This window comes from Rhinatrema bivittatum, chromosome 3 (genome assembly GCF_901001135.1).
Source record: "Rhinatrema bivittatum chromosome 3, aRhiBiv1.1, whole genome shotgun sequence".
Taxonomy (NCBI): Eukaryota; Metazoa; Chordata; class Amphibia; order Gymnophiona; family Rhinatrematidae; genus Rhinatrema; species Rhinatrema bivittatum.
Window position 1 is genome coordinate 558,838,798 of NC_042617.1, and position 26,526 is coordinate 558,865,323.

The 26,526-nt window shown below is 46.8% G+C and overlaps 1 protein-coding gene across 1 annotated transcript in view; it reads left to right on the forward strand.

The window, feature by feature from the left end:
- REPS1 (RALBP1 associated Eps domain containing 1) overlaps window positions 1–26,526 on the forward strand; it is a 566,482-nt gene that overhangs the window by 109,147 nt on the left and 430,809 nt on the right. Inside the window, 3 exon segments of the mRNA XM_029596463.1 lie at window positions 7,342–7,423; window positions 7,426–7,497; window positions 25,071–25,198. Coding sequence (XP_029452323.1) covers window positions 7,342–7,423; window positions 7,426–7,497; window positions 25,071–25,198 — 282 coding nt within the window.

The window sequence follows — 26,526 nt, forward strand, 5'->3', positions numbered from 1 at the left end:
GGATCACAGTTTGCTCCCCTTAAGGCTATTTCCTTCAAATTGCTTACTTCAAAGATAGTTGCTATTTGTTTGGCTTGGAAAATATTGGAATTGCAGATGCTTTTCTAAAGGGTAGAGGTGGCCAACTCTGGTCCTCAAGAGCTGCAAACAGGCCAGGTTTTCAGGATATTTAGAATAAATATGCATGAGATGGATTTGCATGCACTGCTCCATTATATGCTAATCTATCTTAATGCACATTCATTGTGGATATCCTGGAAATCTGGTCTGTTTGTGGCTCTTGAGGACCAGAGTTGGCCACCCTACTGTAGGGAGACCACCTTTTTAGTTACCAAGGATAGGGTCCAACTTTGTGTAGTTTCTTCCGCAGATGGTTTCGGACTTTGCCTTCGTTTAGTAGGCTGACGGATTCTGAAGACACTTCACCTTTCTTCACTTCTGGGACATGAGAAGACATCTTTTAAGGTACCTTAAGGTCACTAGCATTTCCAGGAAATCTGATCATCCTTTTGTCCTGTGTGATGGTGTGTAGAAAGGTGATGCAGCCTCAAGGGCTATGGTAGCATGCTGGATTAAAGAAGTGATTATAGTAATTTTTATGGACTCTGGTACCCCTTTGCTGAAGCAGGTACTGGCTCATTCCACGAGGGCACAGGCCTTGCGGGCAGAGTTGCAATTAGTCTCCCTGTTGGAGATACGTAAAACAGCAACTTGGTCTTCCTTACATACCTCTCTAAGCATTACCATCTGGATGTCAGGGTTTGAGAGGAAGCCTCCTTCACCTTGGCGTTGTTACGAGAGTCTTGGGCAATACCCTGTCTTATTAGGGAGTAGATTGGGTACATCCCACTCATGAACTGGTCTGAATGGATGAAGAGGAAGGTGAAATTACTGCTTACGTGATAATTTCCTTTCTTTGAATACAGCCTGATCAGTCCAGAACCCTCCTTATGCTGCTGGTATTCTCACTTCCTACCTTTTTTGGCATTGCAGAAGTATTTTTCAGGCATATGAGCAGAGTTGGAAGCTCCATGGATGTATATACTTTGCTGCCAGTGAGTATTTTTTTATTGCACTGTTGTAAATGCTGCCTTGTTTCTCCCTCCCTATTCTTTTGGAAGTCCATTGGTTAAAAATAAAGTGGAGAGGGGATTATAATTTAATTTTCTCACAGGACAAGCAGGATGGTAGTCCTCACATATGGGTGACATCACAGGATGGAGCCTTGTACGGAAAACTCTTCCGTCAAAATCTCTATAAAGCTTCGACTCACACTGGCACACTGAGTGCACTGAGCATGCTCAGCCTGCAACCATCCCCTTGACCACAGGTGTCTCCCTCAGTCTTCTTTTTTCCGCTCTGCAGTAAGCATAGTGGTTAGGAGCTCTGTGAAAATTCTAACACTTTTTCCTTACAGAAACACTTAAACTTTTACTTCACAAACACTTTTTCCCTGCACGGGTCTCCCTTTACATACATTTATTCGACGCTCGGTGAGTACTATGCCCTGTTTTTTGGTCGGTTCATGTCACCTCCCTGGCCATCCAACAGACTGCGGCCTTCCTTCTCCCTATGTTTTCATAGTTAGCCACACATAGCCTGCGAGTGTCCCTCTGTGACACTCTACCTGGTTATTAGCGCCCGTGGGACAGGGACTTCCACGGTTTCCATTGCCGCCAGGACCTCTGTCGAATCCAGGTCCTTCGATTTCCTTGGTACCCTTGCGTAATCTATGCCCCCATCGCTACCTCGGTACCGGTACCCCCCCTCCCCTTCCAGACCGTCCTGCATTCTTCGATGCCATCGGTACCCCTCCCCCACGGTACATTGATGCCATCGATCCCTGCATCGATTCTATGTGCCATCTATGTTTTTCATCCATGGCACTGGTTTTTCCTTGGGTTTCATCGATGCCATCACTACCCGGATGGATGCCGTCTATGCACACCCTTGTGTCATCGGTGCCATCAATGCCCGGGTCGATGCCATCGTCATCCATGGCACCCATCGATGCCATTGTTTTTTTTATTGCTGCCATCGATGCCCTTGTCTATTTTATCGGTGCCATCGATGCCCTCATCTCTTCCGTCGGTGCCATAGTCTGTGCCCGGGTCGATGGTGCCATCTGTTCCATTGGTGCCCATGCTGGTACCACCGATGCAGTCAACGTTCCTATCAATGTGGTCATCGACTTCTCCGATGCTGGCATCATTTTTTCCGATGCCAACGATGTTTTTCGATTTCTCGATGCCACATCGTTTCCATAGATACCTATGCCGATGCCATCAGTGCTTTCATCACTGTTACCCTTGCTCTGCCTGGGGTCATCGACGTTTTTAGATATATATATTTTTGACGATGCCCTCGAGGCCGCTTCGGCCGCCATTGACACTATCATACCGACATAGCAGCTCCACGTAATGCCCTCGCCTAAACACAGTGCTCCATGCTTTGGGTTCTTATTAAAGCTCCATATTAGCCTACGACACTACATAGTGTCAGGAGCAGTGCAGGCATGCTGACAGTCCATCAACATTCACCATCCAAGACTGTGAGGGCATACACCTCGGTGCTGTGGAAAGACCGGGCCGAGCACCGTGGCACTCATTGTCACCAGCACGATGACCGTCCTCCACCGACGCCATCCAGCACATTGGTGCTATCCTTCTCGGTGCTGGAGAATGCCCGGGCCGAGCAACATCACCACTGCCATCACCACTGTTCCACACAGTGCTGGCAGTCCTTTGTGCTCCAGAAACACCGGAGCGAGTTCCAAAGAATTCTGGACTGGCGTCACGAGACATCGAGCCGCTGCTCCAAGGGCTGGGTTCACGAGTCAAAAATGTCTCCCCTGTACCTGAGGCGTTCCCCACAGACACCGGTGCGGGGTTCTGTACCTCCACAAATTAATGTGGTAGCGACAGACATGCTCAGCCTGGACTCCTCTGTACCTGCGCCACCATACCAGGTTACAGAGTTGAGTCGGACGTCTACATCCACCAGGCTGTCCCTCGATGACTCCTGAAATCCACGGAGCCATCCATCTTCACCGGCTTGTCCTTCTGTGATCCACGACGGATGGTAAGTGCTCTACTTAATCCTGCTTCAGCAACAATCCCATTGATACCTGTTCTCTAAACTGGACCATATGGTTCGATGGGTTCTAGGTTGTCTGGCCTTCCAAGAGCCGTATTAGTGTCACATTTCGCTATTGCCAGCTATGTTGGACACAATACCAAGAGAACCTCTCTACCAATCATTTGGGATTACATCAGGACATTCTCTCGTTGTTAGCAATGGGACACTGTACTGATTAATACTTTGCTATCTGGTTCCTAATTAAGGACCGAAATTCCAGATGCTTTCACTGACTTGCTAAACACGAGATTCAGCAAACACTGTCTCAATTGCAAGTCCACCTCAATACCTGGCGACAGGTCTCGACGTTTTCTTGTATAGCACACACAAATGCGGGTACGACTTTTACCGCTCATACTCCCGTGGGAGATTACATGATATCCTGATTATGTCAGCCCCACCAGTGGACACCACCTGGTCTCTCAACCTTGCCGGATATCAGAGCGGCCAACCCCACTTTGTACCAAGTTCAGGGTTACAGTCCCCCAGACGCTTCAAAGTGCAGGGGGGGTGGGGGGGTGGGTGGGGGAGTTTTAATCTCACTATTCTTTCTTTCAACAGAAAGTAGTTACTCTCTGCCCATCCTGGATCTCAGAAATATCATCTTTCTTCAGAAGGACAGGTAAAATGGTGTGTCTAGTCACCATGCTTCCATATCGCAGTAAGTAGATTGCCTCTAATCTTTCTAGTACTTCATGGTGAGTCAACAATATTACAATCCCAAGCTCTGCCGGTTGCACAGCTTCGGCAACTTGGGTATTTCATTAAATCCCTATCGGTGACTGCTGTTTCTCTACGGAGTACAACATCAGTCATGCTTTTCCTTGCATGGACAGCTGCATAACCACAGTCAATCCAAGCAAGGGCTCTAACTTCTTCATGACTCACTATAAATCTACCTACCTGGGATTGCTGTCACTGCCATAAATCCCTTACAGAACACTTCCGGCCACCACAGTCACAACAACCTTCCTGTCAGCAACCCGCGCGACATTCTAACAAATTCCTATATGTCCCTGCGTGCATTTTCCATAACTTCAGCCCCTCAATTCTTTCATTGTCGGGGCCATGGGGTTTTTTCACTATGCACTTTCCTCATAGATCCAAATTGCTATGGGTTAGGTTCAGTGAAATGTCGTCATCAGGGGTCTAAGCTGTTCAATTGCTTTCGTCCCTCATCCATATTGCAGATCTAGAACCAAAACCTAGCCTGGTCCCTGCTAATGCTCGCATTTACTCAGGGTTGTAAAGTTTGACCTAACATCTTCTCAACCCAATATGAGTCTATTCCGCTCCAGGCACAGTTTCACGTGAAACTTTCTGGAGCTTGTTGTAGCCATGAGTTATGCCCTTATGCCTTCTGATACTGCCTCTGTAACAAAATCTTGTGCATACAGGACAGCATAGGGACAATGTGCTTTTCCAACACACAAGTAAGCATAACCACTTAGCTGAATCTGCTAGGAAGCGCTGCAGCTCTACCTTGGCCCTTGCTCGCTCCATGCATCCTCGGCCACTGAGATAACAGACTTACTGAACGCACTAACAGGACCTTCCCCATATAGGTTTCCATCCTCTCGAATGGTCTCGGACTGCATGTGTAGCGAGAGAAATATCTCTAGCGCTGAGGTCAACCATCGACACCGTTACGGTGCACGGATTCTCCTCCCTACACATGTTTCCAATGCGTTCCCCTAGGCGCCTTTGTTCCATCAAGGCCCCTCTTATGGTCTCTTCTGCTGCCTCTCATAGCCAGCACTCTTCTAATGCTGAAACAGGACGGGGTTCACTGTTCCTCAGACCCACATCCTGGCCGAGACCAGTATGCTTCCCATACTTCTCCGTCTATCACACCAGTAACCAATCGCCTTTTCACAAGTCATTCTCATATCATAGACTCACTGTTCTCAGGTGCTGATAGCGTCACAAAAACCCTTCCACACCCCAAATCCTACCATTCAAAATGGCATGATTTACCACATGACTGCTTACAAAAGGTTTTTTACCCTTTTTCTTTATGTACACCACTCTTTTTTTCTTACTCCCCTCGGATTCTGCTCCCCAGACATCCTCACATGGGTAAACCTCTGTTCCAATTGGCGTACCACTTGGGAGTGGGATACCCGATTAACGATCAACTCCTTCTGAGTCAGCTTACCATGGATTATCCAATGATAAAGCCGCCTCTGTTTTCACTAGTCACGGAATGGGACATGTAATTGGTTGCTTACAAGACTCGTACGTTCTCCGTTCGAGCCTTCTGTTTCTCTCACTTAACAGTCTGCATGGGGAACTCTTTCCCTCATAGACATCACTTCTACCAACAGGGTCAGTGAGTTACACACCTTGTTACATACTCACCCGACCCTGCGTCCCTCCGAGACAGAGTGATTTTACGTTTCAACTTCATATCCTTAAGGTAGACGTTGCATCTCACCTTACTCAGAATATACTCTGCTCACTCTTCCCCAACACCCCTCTCTCAACCAAATCGAGAGGGGTTTTTTTCCACTTCTTGGACTGTAATAGTGCACTTGCATTTTATCTAGACCGCACTATACTCCATAGGAATTCCACCTAACTCTTTCCTTCTGTGGCAAGAGCCAAGCTGCGAGTTCCAGTGGGCAAACAGACCTATTCCTTCTAATTTACGGTCTGTATTTCTTTTTCCTACCAACAAGCAAGCATTTCACTACAACACTGTGTGTAATCACACTCTGTTGCGTTCGTCCCAGCCGCCATAGCTTACCTTCAGCCGCTGCTGCTTGTACATGTTTATCAGGCTGCGACCTGGAGCTCTCTCCATACCTTTCGCAGCCATTATTGCCTTAGATACATGCTCCATGTTTGACCAGTCTGTCTACTCCTATTCTTTTCGGTTTAACTATCCAACATCCTTCCACCAACCCGTTAAGGGTTTCAGGATGCCCTCCGCTCCAAATTCCACCCCCGTCATTGTGCCTTTTGCGCGTCTTGGGTGCTTTGGTGCACTCTCGGGCATCCTCAGCTCGGTACTCACCCATATGTGAGGACTACCATCCTGCTTGTCCTGTGAGAAAGCAAATGTTGCTTACCTGTAACAGGTGTTCTCACAGGCAGCAGGATGTTAGTCCTCACGAACCCACCGCTACCCACAGGAGTTGGGTCTGTATACGTTTTTACTTTTATTTTAGTTATGCTTGCGCTTTTAGCTATAAGACGAAACTGAGGGAGACACCTGTGGTCGCAGGGATGGTTGCAGGCTGAGCATACTCAGTGCACTCAGTGTGCCAGTGTCAGTCGAAGCTTTATAGAGACTTTGACGGAAGAGTTTCCGAACAGGGCTCCATCCTGTGATGTCACCCATATGTGAGGACTAACATCCTGCTGTCCTATGAGAACACCTGTTACAGGTAAGCAACATTTGCTATATTAAAGTTGTCCATAGTGTCAGCATGAAGGTGTATAAGAAGTGACAACAGTGAGTCTGATCTCTGTCCTCTGGTTGGTGTGCATAACCCAACCAGCAGATTTGACTGTGTTTAAGGAAAGGAAATTATCAGGTAAGAAGTAATTTAACCTTTTTCTGCATTGTTTAAGCCAATTAGGTTTGTCCAGGTTACTACTGAACTGCTGGAAGCCTGGAGGTAAGCTCAATCTTCCACACTGAAGCTGCTCCCAGCTAGAATTTCAGGTGCCAACCTGAAGCTTGTCTTTAAAATAGGGCCAAATGTGTTCAATTGATTAAACACCAATATCTTTGAATATTTTGTGCTGAATTTCAAAGTACAATAAAAACATGTCTACTAAATTTAGCCCAATGGAATTTTCCTTTTATCATAATTGTCAGCCCTTGATCTTGAAAGGTGATTCATAGAAGTTGAATAAGTGGGCAGTAGGGAAAATTCCTGTGAATAATGTTATAATGTTATAGGTATTCCTTAAGTTCTGCTTATGTGGACATTAAGTAGCTTTGTAGTAAGCCTTAACATAGCTTCTTTTTCTCAAGAAGTCAGCAAGATTTGGATGGCATTAGCTTCTGTGAAAGCCAGTTAAACCAGATATTCCAGTGCTTCAAGAGTGTTTAAAAAGCTCTGTGTTCTGGTTTTGGAAGGGCTTGAACTAACATCTTTGTATTAAACTTCTACAGTGGTAAATAGAGCTGCTAAATTAGATTGACAAAAATTGCTAACATTTATAAAACGTATGTCTGGTTTTCATCAGGAATCCACATCTCCTCCAGTTGTTTCACCACAAGAATCACCACCAACTTCTCCACACACATGGAGGAAACACAATCGTCATCCTAGGGAGGAAGTAATGAACGACCTGTTACTGGTTCTGGGCCCTTTTGGACTCCATTTAGTGAAGCACAGACGGGTATGTATGTATTTATTTATTTATTTATTTTTGCTGTTATGCTTAAATAAGGTGAGATTTAAAATATAGGTTAGTCTTTTTTTTTTTTTTTAATCTTTCCTGGAAATGAAGGAAAGAAATTAACGGGAAGATGCTAGGTATATTTGTAGAATATTAACAGCATAAAATGAGGCACTATATCTGGGCTTTTGACAGGGATCAGTTTATTAATGTGACAGGATCAATGATCACTCTTGCTTCCATTTTTAAAGTACCTGAAGGGAGCTGACTTTCTCCCAGGACAAGCAGGATGGTAGTCCTCACATGTGGGGTTGACATCACTGGATGGAGCCCTATCACGGAATCTTTTCTATCAAAGTTCTAGCAACTTTTGACTGGCACACTGAGCATTGCCATGATCCCTGCAGCCACAGGGGTCTCCTTCAGGCTCTTTTTTTTTGTTTTTTTCTGCGCTGCAGTTTGCCTCGCGGTGTTAGGAGCTCTGTGAGAATTTTCTCTCTCAATTTTCCTCACGGAAAAAATTAATATTTTACTTCAAAAACTTTCCCTCATAGGGGTCTCCCATTGGGATAGTGTTTTTCCATTGTTCGGTGAGTAAGTTCACTTTTCCCGGCCTATTCCCGTTCTCATCTTTTTGGGTTTCCGTAGGCCATAGACCGTTTTTGGGCCTAAAACTCTGCCATTATGGCCAACAGGTTTCCGAAATGTCCTGGAGTGCCCCTGAATCATGTCGATTACCGACCCCACATGATGTCTATGTGCTGTGCCTCGGCTCATCACACACGTCTAACTGCCCAAGTTGTGCCCAGATGACTGCGAAGAGCAGGCAGGCTCGCCTCGACAGATGGAGACCGTTCAAAATCAAGTTGACTCCATCGACGTCCACCCAGTCGTCACCGACAGGACCATCGAAAAAGCTAGTCATAAAACCTTGCCGGGAGCACCAGGGCAGCGGTGACCGTCCGTCACTGACTCGTCTAAGGCATCCACATCATCTACCTCTGTGCTGGGGAAAGACCGGACCGAACATAGAAATGACGGCAGAAGAAGACCAAACGGCCCATCCAGTCTGCCCAGCAAGCTTCGCACTTTTTTTTTTCTCATACTTATCTGTTGCTCTTAGTAACCTTTTGGTTCTATTTCCCTTCCACCCCCACCATTAATGTAGAGAGCAGTGTTGGAACTGCATCTAAGAGATATATCTAGCTTAATTAGTTAGGGGTAGTAACTGCTGCAATAAGCAAGCTACACCCATGCACCGAGGGAAGCACCAACACCGGCACAGACGAGAGTAGACTCCCGGTGCCGGAACCGACCCTGCATCGGCTTCGATGGCTATCGAGCCACTTGTGAAGAAGACACAGGTAGAGAAGCCTCCAACACCCTCTCCACCCGAAAAACCAAGGTGATCCCCACAGATATCGGTGCTGGGTACTGAGCCCCCACAAGTCTGTGTGGAGGTGCCAGTAGTGCCAAGCCTGCCACCCCATGTAGCTGCGATATCTACAACGGCTTTCAGGGAGGAACTGGACGGTTTCATCCTCCAGGCAGTGCTCGATGCTCTCCGAGACCTACAGCTATCTATGCCGGCCCCCATACCAACACTGGAGCCATTGATATTGGCACCGTTGCTAACCAGGCTGGATATACTCATCGGTGCCTTTCCAACACAACCCAGGCCACCTATGCCAAAGCAACCTGCAAAGCCTCTGAAATCCCTGATTCCCATTCTGGGGTCCTCAGATGATGAAGGCACGGATTCCAGTTCTCTGTCCATCAGGGCTTTCGGGACTGAGAACCCCTCGTTTTCCATCGATGCCTCCGGTGCCACCAAAACCCGCATCGGTGCCACAGCATTTTCCATCGAGGCCATCGAAGGATCCATCGGTGCCTACCCGTCCTACCGTACCTATCTTCTTCCCTCCTTCAGGATCTCGACAAGAGACCTTTTCTGACACATGGATACATGGACACATGTTGACACCAACACATCCACAGAGGATATTTTATCAGAACCATCTCCTCCAGGAGAAAATCTCTGCCAGAGGATATCTCCTTTGCCAATTTTAATAGGGAGATGTCAGATACAATTCCCTTTTGAACTTATTACAAAAGAGGACACACGCCATAAAACATTAGAGGTTCTCCAATTTGTGGATGCACCAAAAAAAGTGATAGCTATACCAGTACACAAAGTGCTAGTATATCTGAAACATCGTCTCTGGGAACAAGAGGACAGATGCGACTTATCTTGTCAAACATATTCCTGGTTTCCAAAAACCACAACTGCCCTATCAGTTGGTGGTGGTTGAGTCTGCACAAAAGAAGGCCAGAAGACTGCGACCACACTCTTCAACACCTCCTGGCAAGGACCAAAAATTCCTTGATATCTTAAATCGTAAGATGTTTCAAGGTTCTATGCTAGTGTCATGCATAGCTGCATACCAACTTTACATGACACAGTATCAAAGAAATCTCTGGAAGCTGGTTCAGGGAATAGCAGACTCTCTTCCCCAACAGCAACAAGATAGTCTCAAACGCCATACTACATAAAGGCCTTGAGGCTGGCAAACATGAGTTCGTGCTGCGTACGACTCCTTTGAAACAGCTTCTCGCATGTTAGCGACAGGAATCAGTGCTAGGAGGTGGGCTTGGCTAAAAGCCTCTGACTTGAGACCTGAAGTCCAAGACAAACTTGCCGATTTGCCATGTACCGGTGAAAACCTATTCGGCGACAAGATACAATATGCAGTGGCTCAATTAAAAGACCATATAAGACCCTGCGACAATTATCCACAGAAACTACCGAGGGCCCCTTCTGCACGAAGATCCACTAGAAGGGACCCTAGGAAACAATTTTATTGCCCATGCAGATACTACCAATCTGCCATCTCGCGTGAGGCCAACCAGGCCGTCTCAGAAAACACATCCTCAACAGCCCAAGACATCCAGGCTTCAGCCACCACCGCAAACAGGCCAGGCCTCTGGATTTTGAGGCATATCCTGAGAACAGCAAGTCCCCTCCATAAATCCAAAACCAAATTTGCCAGTAGGAGGTCGAATTCGCCACTTCATGACCAATTGGCTCAACATAACCACAGACCAATGGGTTATAACCATCATAACCTAGGGATACCATCTAAACTTCCTCATGGTACCCCGGAGTACCACCAAATCCTCTGTGGATGCAAGAAGATCACAAAGGTCTTCTAGATGAAAGAAAATCAGAATGGTATCTTGGGCACCATGCTTCTCTTTCTGCCAAAAAGGAGATTGGCTCTGTTCTCTGAATCTTCAAGACCCTTACACCCCACATTCCAATATCCCCCACATTACTGCAGGTACCTGCATTTTCTAGTGGGACAACACTTATAGTACCAGGTCCTGCCTTTTTGGACTTGCCTTGGCACCCCGTGTATTTACAAAGTGCCTAGCAGTGGCTGCGGCCCATCTACACAAGAAAAGCAGGACCACATTTTTCCTTACCAGGATGACTGGCTCATCAAGAGCCAATCCAAGCAAGGAGCTCTCGATGCTCTTCAAGCTCACTTGTCAATCTGCTACACTCTTTTGGATTTCTCATCAACTACCAAACCATCCCAACTGACTCAATTCTCACCTCCTGACTTTCATTGGAGCAGATTGGACACCAAATGTGCGCAGGACACTCTCCAGACTCGCTGTATCTCTGCACACAAAGAAAACAGCCTCAGCCCATCAATTCTTAAAGTTGCTGGGACACCATTGCTTCCAAGGCCCATGTTGCACTCCTGTGGCCAGACTGGCCATGAGCATAACTCAATGGACTTTGAACTTGAAATTTCAATGGCTCCAATCATTCAACCCACTTTCATCCCAGATTAAAGTAACCCACCAGTTACATTTCTCGCCTCTCTGGTGACGAACAAAGTCAGCTTGCTCAACAGGTCTACCTTTTCAGCAACCCCGTTTCCACTGATAACTTTGACCACAGACGAATCCACCTTGGGTTCGGGGAGCTCATATGAACAATCTTCAAACGTAAGGTACTTGGACACAGCTTTGAAAGCTAAATTGCAGATCAAACTTCCTAGAGCTTTGAGCTATTACATTATGCTCTATATGCGTTCAAGGACTGCCTTTCATACAAGACTGTTCTCATACAAACAGACAGCACAGTTGCAATGTGGTACTTGAACAAGCAGGGCGGCCACACGTTTTTATCTCCTCTGCCAAGAAGCCGCGCAGATCTGGGACTGGGCCCTTGAACTCCATGTATCTACAGGCCACTTATCTGGCAGCATGCAGAATGCAGTAGCAAGATCACTTCAGCCGACAGTTCCATCCACACGAATGGTCTCTGGATCCTGGGGTAACGACCAGCATCTTCCAACGCTGGGGTCAACCAACAGTAGACCTCTTTGCATCTGAACCAAATCACAACGTGCACAGATTCTACTCCTGCACAGGAACAAAACAAGTTAACCATGGACGCATTCGCTCACCCCTGGAACACAGGCCTTCTATACGCGTCACCCGATACCACTGATAGCCAAAACTCTTGTGAAACTACAACAGGACAAAGGTCAATGATACTCATAGCCCCGTATTGGCCTCGAAGCATGGTTTCCCATGCTTTCGACCTCTCAGAGAACCCATTCGCCTTGGCACAGCGCCCCCTCTCATAACAGAGCCCCAGGGTATGTTACGCCATCCGAACCTTCAGACACTATCCCTCATAGCCTGGATGTTGAAAGCTGATCCTCCAACTGCTCAACCTTTCAACTGTCCCTCTCGTGCTTGTAGCCTCACGAAGCCTTCCATGTGAAAATCCTATCGTTCTAAGTGGAAAAGATTCACCACGTGGTGCACGCAAAAAGGTATTGACCCCTTTTCCTGCCCCACACCATCTCTATTAGACTATCTCTGGCACCTTTCAGACTCTGGTCTCCAGACTTCTTCGAAGAGGTACAGCTAAGTGCCATATCACTTAGGTGGTACCCTCTTTCAATGCATATCCAGCATAGCTCTCTGCTTCAACGGCAGGGGAGAAAGTCTGTTTCACTTTCAATGCATGTCCAGCATAACTCTCTGCTTAAACGGCAGGGAGAATGAAGAAAAGAGGATCTATATACAGACAACCACCAAAAAGGACTGAATTACATAGTCTGGGTGTAGCTGCTTATTGCGGCGGTTACTACCCCTAACTGATTAAGCTAAATATTTCACATAGATGCAGTTCCAACACTGCTCTCTGCATTAATGGTGGGGGTGGAAGGGAAATAGAACCAAAAGGTTACTAAGAGCCAAGAGTAACAGATAAGTATATGAGAAAAAAATGTGCAAAGCTTGCTGGCAGACTGGATGGGCCGTTTGGTTTTCTTCTGCCGTCATTTCTATGTTTCTATATCAGCATACCACAAAGGATTTGGGGATGCCCTGGTAACAGCGCAACCCTTGTGAGTAGATTGAAGGGCCTACTACAACTCAAGCCCCCTCTACGGCCACCAGTCACTGAATGTGACCTAAATGTAGTACTTACAAGGTTCATGTGATCCCCATTTGAGCCTTTACACTCCTGCGATGTTAAATTTCTTACATGGAAAGTTCTCTTCCTAGTAGCCATTACATCTGCTCGAAGGGTTAGTGAGTTACAAGCACTTGTTACATACTCACCCTATACCAGGTTCCTACATGATTGAGTGGTCCTACGTACTCACCCTAAATTCCTTCCCAAGGTGGTTACTGCCTTCCACTTGAATCAGTCTATAGTCTTGCCCACCCTTTTTTCCCAAGGCCTCTCTCACCAGGGTGAGACAGTTTTTCCCATTGATAGCAGGGCTGAATTAGCCATGCTGTCATGGGAACTGTCAATCAGGGCCTGGGAGGTGAAGCTTCCAAAGAAAGACAGAGCTTTGCTTTGTGCGGCTGCGCATGAGTTCCCGCGCAGGAAAGAGATCTGTTTCTTTCCGCGCGTATGATCGATGTTACCGATGCCTGGGCCCTGATCATAATCAGCGCGAATGCGAGCACTGTGTCCGCATGTCACCCAGAGGCAAACAGCCCACAAGATCGAAGAACTAAAACTTCATGCTGTTGGCACCTATGCTCAGTCATCAGAATCACACTCTTCCCCAGGCCCGTCGAAACCTATGGGTCTGAAGGTAAGAAGGGCCTCGTCCATCGATTTACCATCCTCCAGGCCTGGAGCTGACAAAGGGAAGGCCCGCAGGGGTCTTGACCCCCACAGAACACCACCTGCACCCCATCGGGATCGATCGGGGTCTAGTCGGGGCTCCTCCAAACATTCCAAGGCAGAGACCTGGAAAAATTGACCCGCCACGGACGTTCTGATGCGTTGGATGCGCCAGGGTCGAAACCACGTTTCGACGCAAACACCATCCACGCCTGCACCGGTGAAGAGTTCTACGACGCAGAAGAGGAAAACATGGCGCTGACCCGATTCCACACGATGCACCTCCATCGACGCATGGCGCGAACCAGCACGCGCCGAGAAGCCGGCGCATGCATCGAAGCACTATGCAAGATCAAAGCAATCTTCGCACGGTGCTTCATCGAAGCCTCACTACCTAATTGACGCCAAAAGCCAAACAATGCGCCAAAAAGACACATCATAGACTGTCATCGCATTCGCATGCATCTTCGACACATCCACCATCCACCCCGACGCACAAGTCGGAGAAGTCGAAGCAACCGACTCAAAAAGCAACAACTAAACAAATTGCCTCAGATGCGATAGGGACTGGGGACCAATCTACCACGGGAGACCGAACAACCTCTTTACAGAGAACGTATACAGGCCTCTCTACCTAAACCTAATGTTCCAAGACATAAGAACATGCCATACTGGGTCAGACCAAGGGGCCATCAAGCCCAGCATCCTGTTTCCAACAGTGGCCAATCCAGGCCATAAGAACCTGGCAAGTACCTAAAAACTGTCTATTCCATGTTACTGTTGCTAGTAATAGCAGTGGCTATTTTCTAAGTCAACTTAATAGCAGGTAATGGACTTCTCCTAGAACTTCTCCAGTCCTTTTTTAAACACAGCTATACTAACTGCACTAACCACATCCTCTGGCAACAAATTCCAGAGTTTAATTGTGCGTTGAGTGAAAAAGAACTTTCTCCGATTTAGTTTTAAATGTGCCACATGCTAACTTCATGGAATGCCCCCATGTCTTTATATTATCCAAAAGTGTAAATAACCGATTCACATCTACCCATTCTAGTCCTCTCATGATTTTAAACACCTCTATCATATCCCACCATCAGCTGTCTCTCCTCCAGGCTTAAAAAGTCCTAACCTCTTTAGTCTTTCCTCATAGGGGAGCTGTTCCATTCCCCTTATCATTTTGGTCACCCTTCTCTGTACCTTCTCCATCGTAATTATATTTTTTGAGATGCGGCGACCAGAATTGTACACAGTATTCAAGGTGCGGTCTCACCATGGAGCGATACAGAGGCATTATGACACTTTGCGTTTTATTCACCATTCCCTTTCTAATAATGCCCAGCATTCTGTTTGCTTTTTTGACTGCTGCAGCACACTGAACCGACTATTTCACAATACAGCTCATCCACACCGAGCTCTCAGACTTCTAGACCTTCGAGTTCACCGCGGGAAGAACATATCCCAGCTCAACGTCTTGATATCTGACAAGGAACTAATAGTGGTACCCTCTCATTCCGCATCATCTTCTCCGGAATCACAAGTTTATTCAGATTTATCATCCGTATCCACACACAGACGAAGGACCCAGGTTCTACAGGAACCATTCACCAAAAAAACGGAAGATAACCCACGACTTACGACCACAAAAACATCCAAGATGTAGCGATAGCTCAGACATCCTGTCTGCGGCCATCTCCCCAAGACACGGACAAGGGGGTAACACAACCTCCAATGGCCCCCAGCACACAACAAGCCTTCTTTCAACTCTCAGAAGCGCTGTCCGAATTTAACACACTACAAAATACATTCACCCTCCCACGGTCCCCGAAGGAGGATTCACCACATTCCATTACTTCGTCACGGAAGCCATCCCCAGAGCCTGCTCCGATCATTCAACCTGCCAGTCCTAAGCCACTGGATCCTATAATACCTTCTTTGGCCCAACCAGGCTCACCTTGTTAGTCTCCGGATACCTCCATGGGTTATCCTTCTGATGCACCGGACGAGCCTCCAGAGCCATACTCATCTCCGGAGGACTTGTCCTACCCCATATTTCTGGAAAAGGTGGGCTCCATTTTACATGTGGATGTTCAAAAAGTGCCAGACCCCAGGGCTGAAACTCTAGATCTTCTAAAGATCATCGACTTACCACAGAGCCTACATCATTGCCCTCCCACAAGGTTCTTGACTCAGTTTTAGAGAAGTCGTGGGAAACACCATACACGGGTGCACAGGTGTCTCGCAAGACAGATTTAAAGTACGTTATGAAACAATTCCCACTTTACTCGTTGCCACAACTTCTACACACTTCCATCATGGTGGAATCAGCCATGCAGAGGACTAAGAAAACTAAGCTACATGCCTCTGCACCCCCAGGAAAGGATCATCGCTCACTATGAATTTGCAAGGAAAACATTCCAATCAGCAATGTTATCAGCACGCCTTCACCAACGTCCATTTTATATCGTCCAATATCTGTTTGAATGCGTGCAGGCGATTAAGGGTCAGCTATTTACATCAGAGCTCCCTGATCCAACCATATCCAAACCAATACAGGATATTGAAGAAGGTATTCGCCACTTGCTCAGAACGGTGTATGAGGCCTTTGAAACCACAACTAGGTCCTCTGCAATGGCCATCGCGGCACGTTGCATGGCATGGCTGAGAGCAAGTGCGATCTGAGAGGACGTTCATGCCAAGCTCGCCAATTTGCCATGCAAAGGGGACAATTTATTTGGACCTCTGTTTCAAGAGACAGTATCAAATCTCAAGGAACAATCAGTCGCAGTGCAGTTGTTAACTCCCCACCCCCCCCCCCCCCCCCCCCAGCGTTCAATGCACCAAGACGCTACTTCCCTGGAGGGTGTAGACAAACGTATTCACATAGGCCCTACAGACCCTACTCCTCCTATCGGCTTCCCTCTTATCAGCCGCAACAACGCTTGCAACATCAATAAACTCAGAGGGAGGGGACGCCTGAGACCTAATCGAAATCAGAGCCAGCAGCCTGCAACTCAGGCAAACCCTCAGTCTTTTTTTTTTTTTTTTTTTTAGAAATTCCTTCGCCATCACCATAGCTCAATCCACCAGGATGTCTGACAGCATGTTTCACGGAATGGGAAAACCTACCCTCCGACCGTTGGGTTCTGGACATCATACAAAATGGATAGCAACTTCATTTTCTGGAAAACCCCCCAACTCCCACATCTATCAGCAGGGATCCCTAACTCCATCAACCCCAATTAGCGACAGAATTAGCGTCGTTACTTCACCAACGGGCCATACAAGCCATTCCCATGTGGGCCCACAACAAGGGGTTCTGTTCTCCATACTTCCTAATTCCCAAGAAGTCCGGTGGCCTACATCCAATCCTAGATCTCCGGGAATTGAACAAGTAGAAAGTAAAGGAGAAATTCAAGATGGTATCCTTGAAGTCAATACTATCACTCCTCCAACCCAACGATTGGATATGCTCCATAGACTTGAAGGATGCTTACATGCACATCCCTATCCACCCATCCTCATGGCGTTGCCTATCGTTCCAATTCCAGAACAACCATTATCAATATATGGTTCTTCCCTTTGGCCTGTTGTCGGCCCCCAGAGTTTTCACAAAATGCATGGTGATGGTGGTGGCATCTCTCTGGTAGCAGGGAATGAGGTTATTTCCATACCTAGACGATTGGCTTCTGGTGGCATCGAATTCCTCACTACTGTTAACACACCTACACCAATTGACCAAGAGTTTAGACCAATTGAGATTAGTCATCAACTTTGAGAAGTCGATCTTAACCCCAGCACAGATCCTACGGTTCATAGGAGCTCGATTGGATACCACTCGCAGCCCGAGCCTTCCTGCCGGAGGACAGGCGACTGGAGATGATTCGCCTGTTACATTCCCTCAGAGTGACGCAACGTCCTTCAGCTTATCAGATCCTTACGGTACTGGGTCACATGGCAGTGGCCATTTACACTCTCCCCAATACCAGATTGCATATGAGACGACTTCAATGGGGATTTAAACATCAATGGAATCAACACTCCCAACCACTACGATTCAGAGTAACACTTACAGCGGAAATGTCCAAGGACTCACCTGGTTGCTCAACAAACCTACACTCTGCCGCACAACACAGTGTTTACAACTGATGCCTCGCGCAAGGGCTAGGGAGCGCATTTAGACCACCTACAAACACAGGGTCTATGGTCCCCGCAAGAACAAAATCTTCAGATCAATCTACTAGAGCTAAGAGCTATTTGCAATGCAGTACAAGCTTTTCTCCCTCACCTTCGAGGTCAAAGTGTGATGATCTACACGGACAATCAGGTAGTAATGTTTTACATCAACAAACGAGGAGGGTCTTGTTCATGGTCCCTCTGCAGAGAGACCCTTCTCATCTATGAGCATGCACACTGACACTCCATACAGCTACAAGCGACCTATCTCCCCGGAGTCAACACCCGGGCGGACAGACTCAGCAGAATATTCTATCCTTACGAATGGTCCATTAACCCCCAGATTGCGGAAAGAATTTTTGCTCAGTGGGAAGTACCAACGAAGGATGTGTTTGCCACGGAAGAGAATGCAAAAGTGCCTCGATTCTGTTCCATCTGGCCAAGTCCTCATCGGACAGCGCAAGATGCGTTCCTCCTCCCTTGGACGGAAAGTCTGCTTTACGCATTTCCTCAGATACCTCTCATAACAAGGACAATTAAAAAATGTATGCAAGATGCATCACACCTAATATTGATAGCTCCAGCTTGGCCAAGGCAACCGTGGTACACCTACCTACTAAATCTTTCCATAGCTGATCTGATTCCCCTGCTGGATCAACCAGATCTCCTAACACAAGAGGAGGGGGACTCTCTTGCATCCGATGCACTCCTCCCTTCACTTGACAACATGGAGGTTGAACGGCTCCTCCTAGCTGAACAGGGCATCTCCATTGAAACACAGAAGATAATAATTGAATCCAGAAAACCATCCACCAGACGAAATTTCGCTTCAAGTGGAATTGATAATCAGCATGGTGTTCGGACAAGGGCCTTTATCCCTTAGATTGTTCACCAGAGGTTCTTCTAGATTACCTTCACATCTTAATCAAAGCTGGCCTAGCGACTTCATCGGTTAGAGTTCATCTCAGCGCCATTTCAGCCTATCACAGGCCATCATAACATAAGAACATAAGAAATTGCCATGCTGGGTCAGACCAAGGGTCCATCAAGCCCAGCATCCTGTTTCCAACAGAGGCCAAAACCAGGCCACAAGAACCTGGCAATTACCCAGACACCAAGAAAATCCCATGCTACTGATGCAATTAATAGCAATGGCTATTCCCTAAGTAAAATTGATTAATAGCCATTAATGGACTTCTCCTCCAAGAACTTATCCAAACCTTTTTTGAACCCAGCTACACTAACCGCACTAACCACATCCTCTGGCAACAAATTCCAGAGCTTTATTGTGCGTTGAGTGAAAAAGAATGTTCTCCGATTAGTCTTAAATGTGCTACTTGCTAACTTCATGGAATGCCTCCTAGTCCTTCTATTATTCGAAAGTGAAAATAACCGAGTCACATCTACTCGTTCAAGACCTCTCATGATCTTAAAGACCTCTATCATATCCCCCCCTCAGCCGTCTCTTCTCCAAGCTGAACAGCCCTAACCTCTTCAGCCTTTCCTCATAGGGAAGCTGTTCCATTCCCCTCATTTTGGTAGCCCTTCTCTGTACCTTCTCCATCGCAACTATATCTTTTTTGAGATGCGGCGACCAGAATTGTATACAGTATTCAAGGTGTGGTCTCACCATGGAGCGATTATAGAGGCATTATGACCTTTTCCGTTCTATTAACCATTCCCTTCCTAATAATTCCTAACATTCTATTTGCTTTTTTGACTGCTGCAGCACACTGAGCTGACGATTTTAAAGTATTATCCACTATGATGCCTAGATCTTTTTCCTGGGTGGTAGCTCCTAATATGGAACCTAACATCGTATAACTACAGCAAGGGTTATTTTTCCCTATATGCAACACCTTGCACTTGTCCACATTAAATTTCATCTGCCATTTGAATGCCCAATCTTCAAGTCTTGCAAGGTCCTTCTGTAATGTATCACAGTCTGCTTGTGATTTAACTACTCTGAATAATTTTGTATCATCTGCAAATTTGATAACCTCACTCGTCGTATTCCTTTCCAGATCATTTATATATATATTGAAAAGCACCGGTCCAAGTACAGATCCCTGAGGTACTCCACTGTTTACCCTTTTCCACTGAGAAAATTGACCATTTCCTGTCGTGTAGCCAGATGGACTCAGAACAAGTGGGGTATAGTATGCTCGTGCTAGCAGTTGGAGACGGATCTGACGTCAGCATGGGTATATATACCCCCACAGGAAGCGTAGCAACTCAGTAATTTCCGTCTCCAAAGCAGTTTGGAGAGCCTGCACGCTCGCTGAGCGTGTTTCCAATCTACTTTCTATTTTCTACTTTCTTCTTACTAAATTTCTACTGCACTCTACCAGCCAGAGTGCGGACCCAGTTACGGTGGTGGTTGCAGCCCAACCACATGAGCAGGGGGTTGAAGATATCCTCCCCCACGTGGACTCTGCTCACCACGGATGCCAGCCTGAGCGGCTGGGGAGCACACTGCGAAGAACTCACCGCTCAAGGGCGGTGGAACCAGAGAAGAGTCAGCGTGGAATATCAACTGCCTAGAGGCCCGGGCAGTCCGATTGGCATGCCTACGATTTGCTCACAGACTGAAGAACAGAGCAGTCAGAGTGATGTCAGACAACGCCACCACGGTGGCATACATCAACCGACAGGGCAGAACCAGAAGCCAACAGGTGTCCCTCGAGATAGCTCCGCTGATGGCTTGGGCAGAGGCGAATCTTCAGGACATCTCCGCCGTCCACATTGCCGGAAGGGACAACACCACGGCAGACTTCCTCAGCAGAGAAAGCCTAAATCTGGGGGAATGGCAGCTGTCACCCACAGCCTTCCAGATGATTGTGGATCACTGGGGGATTCCGGACATGGACTTATTAGTGGAAAGGTCCAATGCTCAAGGACCCAGATACTTCAGCCGCAAGCGAGATCCGTTCTGTCACGGGATCGACGCCCTGGTTCAGCCGTGGCCTCCAGGGGCCCTGCTATATGCCTTTCCTCCGTGGCCCCTGCTGGGCACCCTTATCCGCAAGATTCAGAAGTACCGGGGCCTAGTTCTTCTAGTGGCACCAGACTGGCCAAGAAGACCCTGGAATGCGGACATGAGAAGACTACTGGCAGGGGAGCCCCTTCCCCTGCCTCCGCTCAGGGACCTGCTACGTCAAGGTCCCATCCTTCATGAGGATCCAGCTCAATTCTCTCTTACGGTCTGGCCATTGAGAGGGCTAGACTGAAGAAAAGAGGTTACTCTGAGCCAGTGATAGATACACTCCTCCGAGCTCGCAAGTTTTCCACATCCCTCACCTATGTCAGGATCTGGAGAGTATTTGAAGACTGGTGCGACACTCACGGCACCAATCCGCAGGTGACCACAATCCCTATTGTTTTGGATTTCCTGCAGGATGGACTTCAGAAGGGTCTCTCCCTCAGCTCCATCAAGGTTCAGGTGGCTGCGCTGTCTTGCTATGGTCCCAGGAGCGATGGCAAGACCATTGCCACGCACCCAGATGTTTCTCGCTTCCTGAAAGGAGTCAAGCATATTCGTCCGCCACTGAAGTGGCCAGTGCCTTTGTGGAACCTCAACATTGTTTTGGATTTCCTCGCAGGATCCACATTCATAAATATAAATATATAACGCTTGTATAACCCTGTTAAATGTATAACGCTTGTTTAACCTTGTTAAATGTATAACGCTCCGGCGTAAGTTCTTGTTCACTGTACATCGACCTGATATCTTTGATGAGCGGCGGTATATAAAATACTATAAATAAATAAATAAATAAATTCAGACCCCCTTCGGGGCCTGTCTCTCCGTTCTCTCACTTTAAAGATGGTGTTCTTGCTGGCTGTATGTTCAGCACGCCGCATCTCAGAGCTACAAGCACTGTCCTGCCGTGATACCTTTCTCAGAATCACTCCTGAGGCTATCCATCTTTGCACGGTTCCATCCTTCTTGCCTAAGGTAGTCTCACAATTTCACGTCAACCAGACCATATCCTTGCCAACTACGGCAGGTTTGAAGAAATCTGGAGAAGGGCGTTTGCTACGCCATCTCGACATCGGCAGATTGCTGCCCAGATATCTGGAAATGACAGAAACAGTACGAAAGACTGACCATCTGTTCATCCTTCACAGCGGGAAGAAACAAGGTGCAGCGGCCTCTCGGTCCACCATCGCCCGCTGGATTAAAGAAGTTATCAGAGTGGCCTACGTAGAGGCCGGGAAGTCACCACCTCTTCAAGTCAAGGCTCATTCTACCAGAGCCCAAGCAGCATCTTGGGCGGAATCTAGGATGCTGTTGCCTGCAGAGATATGTAAAGCGGCGACGTGGTCCTCCCTCCATAGCTTCTCCAGGTTCTACCATCTGGATGTCCAGGCCAGGGAGGACACAGCATTTGCGAGGGCAGTGTTACACGGTCCTCAGGCAGCCTCCCGCCCAGTCCGGGAGTAAAGCTTTTGTACATCCCACTTGTTCTGAGTCCATCTGGCTACACGCCAGGAAATGGTGAGATTACTTACCTGATAATCTCGTTTTCCTTAGTGTAGACAGATGGACTCAGCATCCCGCCCAGCTGCCTGTCTACATTGGTTTCACCGATTCAAGGTAAGCCTTGTCACTTCTTACATGAGTGCGTCCACTCTACCAGGTGTCGACGCCTTCCGGTTGGGAATGCTGGCGGTCTCCAGCCACTATCAATCGGTCAGGGGAATCCTGTTTCACTATTTTCACTGAGCGTCATTACACACATCCATAACAGCTTTTGCAAGGAAGATTACTGAGTTGCTACGCTTCCTGTGGGGGTATATATACCCGTGCTGACGCCAGATCCGTCTCCAACTGCTAGCACGAGCATACTATACCCCACATGTTCTGAGTTCATTTGTCTACACTAAGGAAAACGAGATTATCAGGTAAGTAATCTCACCATTTAATCCTACTCTGTTTCCTGTCTTTTAACCAGTCTTTTAACCAGCCTATTTCACTCCATCTTTTGGTATCTCGTTTCATCAAAGGCCTTTCGAAAGTTCGCCCGCCCAGATCCAAACCTCCAGTTCAATGGAATCTAAACATAATATTGGAGCAACTTACGTTATCACCATTTGAACCATTGGTATTCCTGGTAGCAGTGGACCTCGGCATGCAGAGTTAGTTACAAGCCTTGGTACATTTTAGTCCCTATCTACAATTTTATCACCATAAAGCTGTCCTACGACCTCATCCGTCGTTCCTTCCAAAGGTAGTTTCGCAATTCCACCGTAATCAATCCATAAAACTTCCAACGTTCTTTCCTAATCCATATCACAACGAGAGGGAACGTGCACTGCACACCTTAAACTGTAAGCATTCCTTAGCATATTATAAGGAGAGGACACATTCACAAACGAGCTTCATAGTTATTTGTCTCTTTCAATCCTAATGCTCCGGGAACCCCGGTAGCTAAACAAACCATTTCCAGCTGGATAGCACAATGTAGTCAGTTCTGCTACGATAAACGGAATATATCTCTTGCATTGCACCCACGTGCTCATCAGGTACAAGCAATGGCAATCTCCATAGCTCATCTGAGGAATATACAGCCCATTGACATTTGCAAAGCGGCTACCTGGTCATCTCTTCATATCTTCACGTCTCATTACTGCCTGGACCAGCAATCATCAGAAGATGCCAGGATGGGTAAAACAATATTCATTCTGGAACATCTTAATACCCAGTCGACTTTCCACTACAATCTCATCACGCGCAAAAAAAAACCAAAAAAAAACACATGGCGTGATAGGGAGCTGTGGACTCCCATGACAGCATGGCTAATTCAGCCCTGTTATCAATGGGAAAAAGCAAGTTTGCTTACCGTAAACGGTGTTTCTGTAGATAGGATGAATTAGCCATGCTGACCCACCCGCCTCCCTAGATAGTCGATCTGACGTACCTTGGATTCATTTACTGCTTAATCACAGACTGAGGAGAGATCTCTTTCTTGCGTGGGAACTCACGCGCAGCCGCACAGAGCAAAGCTCTGTCTTTCTCTTTGGAAGCTCTGCCTCCTGGGCTCTGATTGACAGCTCCCATGACAGCATGGCTAATTCATCCTGCTATCTACGGAAACACCGTTTACGGTAAGCAAACTTGCTTCTACACACCTTGGATTGTAAACGTGCACTTGCATTTTATCTAGACCACAATGCAGTCCATAGGAAATCCACCCAACTCTTTGTTTCTTTTGACAAAAACAGACTAGGAGTGGGCAAGCAAACTCTCTCCAACTGGCTAGCAAACTGTATCGAATTCAGCTATGACAAAGCAGGCCTTCCTCTCCAGGGACAAGTGAAGGTGCACTCAGTAAAGAGCCATGGCAACCTCAGTAGCACACTATCGTTCAGTACCAATTGCTGACATCTGCAAAGCTGCAACATGGAGCTCTCTTCACACATTTGCAGCACATTATTGTCTGGACAAGGAAGAACGTCAAGACACTCTGCCTTTGGCCCATCCATCTCGAAGAACTTATTTCCAGTATAATCCCAACTCCTTCCACATCCAATCTGTAGTGATTTTCAGGCTGCCTCATTTTTCCCAACAGTATGCCAGTTGTTGTGCCTGTTGCACAAAGTAGTACGCTGTTGATCTAAACAAATATGAGTCAGCCTGTAGCTTGCTAATCATCCACATGTGAGGACTACCATCCTGCTTGTCCTGGGAGAAAGCAGAGTTGCTTACTTGTAAGTGTTCTCCCAGGACAGCAGGATGTAGTCCTCACGAAACCCATCCGCCACCCCGCGGAGTTGGGTCCGAAAAGTTTTGTTTTATTTTTTCGCTTGCACCTTTTGCTACCAACGAGACTGAAGGAAGACCCCTGTGGCTGCAGGGATCATGGCATGCTGGGCATGCTCAGTGTGCCAGTCAAAAGTTCTAGAAACTTTGACAGAAAAGTTTTCCGTGATAGGGCTCCATCAAGTGACATCACCCATATGTGAGGACTACATCCTGCTGTCCTGGGAGAACACCTGTTACAGGTAAGCAACTCTGCTTTATTTAGAAGTCAGGCTATTTAAATGGTCTTTTAATCTTGTAATGGCATCATATGATCTTTTTCATCCTACAAAATAACTGATTTAAATGTGCATGCCTCCAGAATGTTAGGATGAGTAAAGTAAAATTGTAAAGAAATATTGAAATAAAAGCTCTTTTGTTCTCACATTTTCTTTCCATGTCTGTAATTTATCTTTATAGGCTCTTCGGCTGGTGAAGGGGTTTGGCCTGCTCATTCTCCTCCTCCACCTCATCAGGAAAGCTGGGTCAGTTTTGCAGACACCCCCCCAGCTAGTGCTCTTTTAGCTATGCATCCTGCTTCTGTCCAGGTGTGATATTTTACTAGCTGAATTTGATTTATTTAAATGTGGCCATTTTTAAACATTTTCAGTAAAGCATCATACCTGCTGAATGTACTAAGAAGAAATCTGTTGAAATCCCCTGTGGAGACTAGAAGTGTTTACTTTTTGATAACATCCTGTACTGTTGGAGGAGCTGTGCATAGAATTCCTACCCAGTGAAGTTTACCTTTTTTGGTTCTCAGTTCATGAAAAGCCAGCTTGTGTGAGCACAACAATGTAAATAGCTGGCTCTATAAGCCAACAGGAGAAGGAAGAGGCAATCCTGTTGTTTCTGCACAAATAGCTGAACTTTGTGAGCCTGCATAAAGAGGGGGAGCCAGTATAGCTGCTCTACATTAAGAGCCAGCTCCAAGAACTGATGGGAGGAGCAGTACTGATTTTCTGCCAGGTCACTGACTTTGAACATTTTTCTATTGGGGGGTGTAAGTGGAAGGTGGAGGCTGCTACAAGCCCCAACCCATACTACATTTTTTTAATGTATAAAAATTACCACTGGGGAGGAAGCAAAGTTGGTGCAGTTACCTCTGCACAAACAGCCAAGCTGTTTGAGCTAGCGCAAGGAGGAGTTAGTTGACAGTCTTCAGAAGAGCTAACAAGATGAGAACAGGAAGGAGGGGCTAGCACTTCTGTGAGTACAGTGGGCCCTTGGGCTACGAGCGTCTTGGGTTACGACCAACATTCAAGGTTTCGGGTTACAAACAAATTTTGAGTTACGACCAAAATTCTGGTTTTGAGTTACGAACAGATCTCGAGTTACAACCATAATGAGAGAGAGAGACTAACCATAATGCCCTCACGCTAGATAGGTATTCATATGTCTATGGGAGGCCCACCTAGTAACTCGAGGTGAGGTTTAGGTATTAGTGTAGAGGTTAGGGCCACTTTGACATTCAGAGTGTGGCGAACAAACAGAACAATGCTCTCTTGTGAAGATTTGATGACCTTCAGAGTGAGAAAACTCAACCAAAGATGAGATTTGTGCAGTGATCTCTCAACGTAGCTTGATGTTACCCAGGTAGAGAGTCCATATGCAGATATCGTAAAGGAAATGGTGGAGGAGGTGAAATTGTTGTTTCTGGTAGGCTAGGCACATTTTATAACCTTTTGGTGAGTACACTAGGGGAAGTATTGGTGTTTCTGGTAATTAATGACCTTATACAACCATTTTTATTATAGAAATGGTTAGGTAAGGGGTGCTTTTGGGAGGTTCGGAACACATTATTGGTTTTCCCATTATTTCCTATGGGAAAAAAGTCATGACTTACAGCCAACGTGGGTTACAACCAGCCCTCTGG